The following is a 5817-nucleotide window of genomic DNA, read 5'->3' as shown; positions in this document are numbered from 1 at the left end:
ATTATCTGATAACACATTTCTAGTCATCATTAGACCAAGCATTCTGTATTAGTTTCGTTTAAAAAAAACATTTGTCATAAACCCAACCATGTTTTAAGAAGCTTCATATATCCTTATATTTACATGCAAACGTTAATGATTATGAAACCCATACAACAAAGAGTACAATTTGGGTAAGCCAAGAAAATATGTTTAAAAAAGAAAAACTGAACACTTCACAATTCAATAAAATTTCCCATTTTCCAGTTTTCTGGGCCTTGACCAGACAAACTCTTGGGCTGCTGTAGTTTTTTCAGCCCAATAAATAGAAGTGGCACATCTTGGTAGTAGACAAAATTACATTTTATGTCTTGTTTATTTCTTGGAATATATGAGGTAGGGATCTTGAGCAATGGCTAACACATCAGGTCTTTCTTCTTGGTTATAAGTTAAACACCTCCTAATAAACTCCTGCATATAAAAATAATATTAACAGTAACAAAATTTAACTTAATAAAATAACAAATGGAATGACGAACTTACTTTTGCTTCACTAGAGACAGAAGGCCTAGTAGGGAACTCGACTTTTCGGGCTTTAATTATGGTGTCTTCACGTAATATGCGTTCTTGTGTTTGGTCGTGACCGAAAGGGCGTTTACCAAAAAGCATTTGGTACAAAAGAATACCCGCTGACCATACATCAACCTATTTTCAAAAAAAAAAAAAAAAAAGATCATTGCTTATTTAAACATGCAAATAAGAGTCTTAAGAAAATCTGAATGAATAAATATAAATCGTTTTCTTGTTATTTAACTAGTAAGAACATAATTAAGTGGAAAACGTATCACTGACCTTCGATGAAATAAGAGGAATCTTACTTAACTCAAAGCATTCTGGAGGGAGGTACCTGAGGTAATAATAATAAAGATGATGATGAAAAAGAAAAAGAGTTCATGTATAAACGTAGGTAAATATTAGGTTTGACTTTGAAAAGTCAAACAGAGGGCGTAATCAGGTACAACGAGGAACACTCACCAATACGTTCCAGCTCCCTGAGATGTAAGTTCCATGCCTTGGGATCCAACATCATCCTCCACAATCTTGCTAAGACCAAAATCAGTTACTTTTGCCACACCAAATTCATCAAAAAGAACATTCCCGGGCTTCAAATCATAATGAATAATCCTCTGGTTTCTTTTGTTCAAATAAATAAGCCCTTGAAATATCTGAAATATAATTATCCTAGCTTCTCTTTCTGGCAATACAGGTGTCGTTTTAAGAACAGCGTCAAGATCTTTACCTGTATTTACAATCAACAATGAAATGAAATCATACAAAAACTTACATTAAATTATATGGAGAAAAAGGATAGAATATATATACATACCGCTGCAATACTCCAAAATTGTGCAAAAAGTATTTTGATCTATCTCAAAGATGTCCCATAGCCGAACAATGTGATGGTGCACTAAGGTCTTATGAATATTATATTCACGTATAGCATGACGTATATAACTTTGCTTTTTATCCTCACTCCAATTGGCATTTAAACCATGAAGTTTACATGCAACGTATCTATTATCCACCAAATCAAATGCCTGATAAAGAAAAGTTGTAGTTTCAAATAACTGCAGATAGGTTTATTCACATGTGAATGTGTAACAAATCATAAAAAGGACTCAAAGGACTCGTAAATGTGTTACAATTAAATAACAAATAAAAAATCTGACCTTGTACACCTCACTAAATCCTCCTTTCCCGAGAAGATTTAAGAGGGCGTATCGATGATTCAAGATCTGATAATTATTGAACCGAGAACCGTCTTCATCCCTTATACGTTTCATTTCACGTATAAGTCGTCCCTTTTCTAATTCATATCGGTCTCTTTCACGCACATAGGTTTCCTCTTCCTGTTATATAGAAACTTAAATTAATATTTTCATAACTTAGAAAGTATAAAAATATTTCACAGGTAAAGAAACTCACACGCTTGATGCTGGCTAGACGGGATTTGTAAATTTCATCCTGGATTATGATATCTTCTTCTGAGAGTCCTAATTCAGCTTCAGTTCCATCGCCTTTATCTTTAAAGAGAAATTAATGGATTTTAAACTTGGTTAGAACAGAAGTATTATTTTTCACGCTCCAAAAAATAACAGACTAGCCTTTTCCTTTTACTTAAAATACTTTCTCACCTTGTCCCAGAATCATCAATATTTATAACTTTGTTTGTCTCAAAATAACTGCCCATTTACAAATTACAATTAAGGATGCTTAGAATTCACTATTTTTCCCATTTTACCCTTATCCAAGTCAACTAGTAACTTTGATGAACTAAAGACGAATTAGGTATTCTGCTAACTAAAATCTACCTTTTTTAAATTGTATTTTTTTTGCTTGTGAATAATAACAGTGGGACACAGGGTAAGTGATTAGTCGCTTTAATAGTAGCATGGAATATTATGTATTTATTTATCTACTTTTGAAAAAAATCATTGAGTAAAGCTGATGTAAATAATGCAATCATTGTGTATTTCTCACTGGAATGCGACCAAAATTTATTGTTTTATGAGAGATTAAACCAAATCCTCTATATTAAAAAACTATTTATTTATTTTTCCAGTTGTTTGAGGAAACAGACTTGAAAAATAAAAATTGATATATTTACCTGGCAGTTTTTTCTTTAGTGACTTCCGCTGTCTGTCAACAGCCTCCCTTGATTCTAACAATCGCCTCTTCAGAAGAAGAAAAGGGAATGTAAAAACACACTACAAATTTCTGATGGTTATTGAACAAGCAAGAAAGATACAGAGATTCTGATTGCAGCATTATTGAGTTATCATTTCTAAGTGTGAACCAATAGTAAATTATTAACAGAGTAATAATTTTGTATTTTGATGGTTCACATTAATTTTATATTTTGCGGGTTCAATTATATCCAAGATTCCTAGGTCTATGGAGTTTAATGTGGGAGGTTTAAACTGATCCTTCATTTTACAATAACAATATCTAGACTTTGCGGTTAATTTCTCCTAAAAACTTAATGTGAACATAAAGGAGTCATTCAAACTAAATGAAAATCAAATAGAACACACCAGGTTAGCATTAAGATCCTTAATTGCTTGCCCATCTTCCCAAGTCTCAGATATGACTGTTCCAGCCCTGCAGTTTTACCAAAAAGCAAGAAAATTCAAATATCAGGTGCACTTCAAATAAAGTAAAAGACAGAAGATGGATTGTATGTTGGTCAACCATCAAGTTTATCAGATAAATACATCATACGACGATGCTGTTTAAATGACTGTATGTAATAGATTATGATTTCTATATTGACTAAACTGAAGATAGGTTGTATGCTGGTCAACCAATAGGTCAACAGCTAATTAACTAAAGTGAGGTAATAGGACGTTTTTACCTGATAACACCCACATTCCCAAGTCTAGAAGAATCGTGTCTCACTTTCATCCTTGCTTCTTGTCTCTCAGCTTTAGAGACAGAAATCAGCAAATCAGATATGACTTTCATTCTCTGCAATAAAGAAATATATATTTAATGATCTTATTAGCAAAGCAGGAAAAAAAAGCACCATACTACAAAAATTGAATTTTAACACAAGTTAATCTATCCTTGTAGAAATGCAAGCTGATAAAAGTGATATGAGGGCAGAAAAAGAAAGCTCACTTTTGGTTTCACTTGATGTTCATTATTTTTAAGCTCCTTGAGTTCCTGTACAAGACAATAAAACATAAATTGTGATGTTTGATTGGACAAAGTATAATGCAGCTTCTGAATTTTTTAATAAGCAGCTGATAGCAATTAAACCTTTTCCAACTGCTGGCATAGATGTTGATATTCTGAAGCCTCTTGACGTGCTTTCCTTAAGTCCTCTTCTAGTGTTTTTATTTTGGCTCGCAATGATGTGATTTCCTCCTTTTTGTAATTAAAAAAAAAAGAAGAGAACACTTTCAGTGAGAACCAAAAAAACGGATGACACCGACATATAAACATACACATAAAAAAATGAATACAAAATGGCACCAAAATTTTTAATTTTCACTGTCAAGCATACGTCACCCACTTTAAATAATCTGAAGTTAGATATCCAAGATTTGTGGCACCACATGCACCTAATAACTAAAATGTGTACACAAAAAATGGGCATTTACTTCAATGTGATGCGAGAAGCAAACATGCATGCACTTTATAGAAACATATGTTTGCTTTTGGTCCTTTTGGATGAAAAGAATAAGACTTTATATCCTAAAAACGCAGTTAAACTCTGCTAACAGATCAAGGATGACTATTACTTGTTAAATTGTGATGTAACAATGGTTCACAAAACATATAAACATATAATAATTAAACAAAGAGGTCTATACTCATTGGTACTCAAACACGAGCAATGAAATGGTTGCACATAAATTATACCTGTTGATGTGAGTTCTCAAGATGGCCATTTGAGGCGGACTTTTGTATCTTCGTTTGATCAATAATTGAGGTCCCACGTCCTCTGGCTGAAGTAGAATTCCCCTTACCCCGGGCTTTTTTTCTCCTATTTACCTCTGAGCCACTCTTAACCTCCACAGTATCCACAACTTTTTGCAGTGCATCTGTCACTACCTGGATTATTTCCAATTTATGGCAAATACTCTGAAATCGGTTCTAAGATAGAATACTGGCATATAGAATAAATTACTACCACAAATAACTTGGTAAATGAAAGTTTAAGTTAACGAATATAAACTGAGAAAAATCATTTGATACAACTAGCATTAGTCATTGACTAGTTGTATGATTTGGTGTTAAAAATTTCAAGCAATAAATCAACCTTAGTTTGATCAGCATCATCCGTGAGCTTTCTACGCTTCTGAAAGTTAGCTTGTATGAGAAATTCTCTCCCATTCTGGCAAAGAAATGAATATTAAAGATTAAATGCAAAACATAAACTTTAAGGATGCCATATTGCACAAGAGTAAAACCAATGGTTGCTATCACCTAGAAATTTCATATCTTTGTATGTGTTTTCGTTTTTCCTAATTTATAATTCTTTTAGCACAAAAGATTTGTCAATCTAACATTGCAGGTCTAGATTTTCTGAAACAAATATACAGAACACAAATATAGTAATAGAGTATAACTCTCCAAACAAATTCACCTAGTCCAACTCTCCTATCTTAAAAAGATGCCACCCACATTCTCCGTGTGTCCTCACTTGCAATCTTACTCCTCATGATACGCGCGTGCAGTCACAAACACACGTCTTAACAGCATATGTCTTATTTCAGCTAATCAGCTCCAATTCAACTTCGTTAACATAGCATCTCACGACCATTCTTAACGTGCCAATTTTCAACAATCTAACACATCTCTGTCTTTCAAAATTCAACAACTAATACACTCATACGCATATGAGATGTGAAGCATACACCTTCTTTCACGAACAACGCTACTCTACTCATTCTTAATGTACCACTATTACTTAATAAGTAGCAATAATAACTACCTAAAACTATATAAAACTTCAATTTGTTTCGTTATTCAGAATATCAGTTTAATAAACTTATAAACATATAAGTAACATTAAAAAGCATGACGAAAGAACTAATCGTGCTTGTTCCTAGCACCCGTGATTCCTAAAACTCTCACCTCCTAAGGCTCAAACTAAAGAAGCATTCACATTGAAGTCACTAACCTACATTGTTCTAAAATCACATAAACTATAACATAATTAATAAAAAAATGATTTCAAGAGGCTCACAGTGTCATCCTCTTCGGAATCACTAGAAGAATCCAACGATTCAACACAAACTCCAGAAACCGCAGTAATCGAAGAAACCG

At 33.0% G+C, this 5817-nt stretch overlaps 1 protein-coding gene across 1 annotated transcript; it reads right to left on the bottom strand.

Moving 5' to 3' along the window:
* Positions 1 to 323: 323 nt before the first annotated feature.
* On the bottom strand, positions 324 to 3880 carry LOC143582708 (serine/threonine-protein kinase TOUSLED-like). The gene is made up of 12 exons (XM_077065200.1): positions 3802 to 3880; positions 3661 to 3705; positions 3395 to 3507; positions 3075 to 3141; positions 2648 to 2714; positions 1966 to 2063; positions 1710 to 1889; positions 1367 to 1577; positions 1015 to 1279; positions 832 to 886; positions 523 to 684; positions 324 to 450 (listed from the first exon to the last, which is right to left on the bottom strand). Exons 3-12 carry the CDS (start codon positions 3502 to 3504, stop codon positions 355 to 357), a joined length of 1311 nt encoding a protein of 436 aa, XP_076921315.1. The 5' UTR covers positions 3505 to 3507; positions 3661 to 3705; positions 3802 to 3880; the 3' UTR covers positions 324 to 354.
* Between the last annotated feature and the right edge of the window lie 1937 nt (positions 3881 to 5817).

Source organism: Bidens hawaiensis, unplaced genomic scaffold (genome assembly GCF_021521415.1).
Source record: "Bidens hawaiensis isolate Kalapana, Puna unplaced genomic scaffold, B.hawaiensis_p1.1 tig00031842_1, whole genome shotgun sequence".
In the NCBI taxonomy this organism is placed as follows: domain Eukaryota; kingdom Viridiplantae; phylum Streptophyta; class Magnoliopsida; order Asterales; family Asteraceae; genus Bidens; species Bidens hawaiensis.
This window is presented reverse-complemented; position numbering and strand designations above follow the sequence as displayed.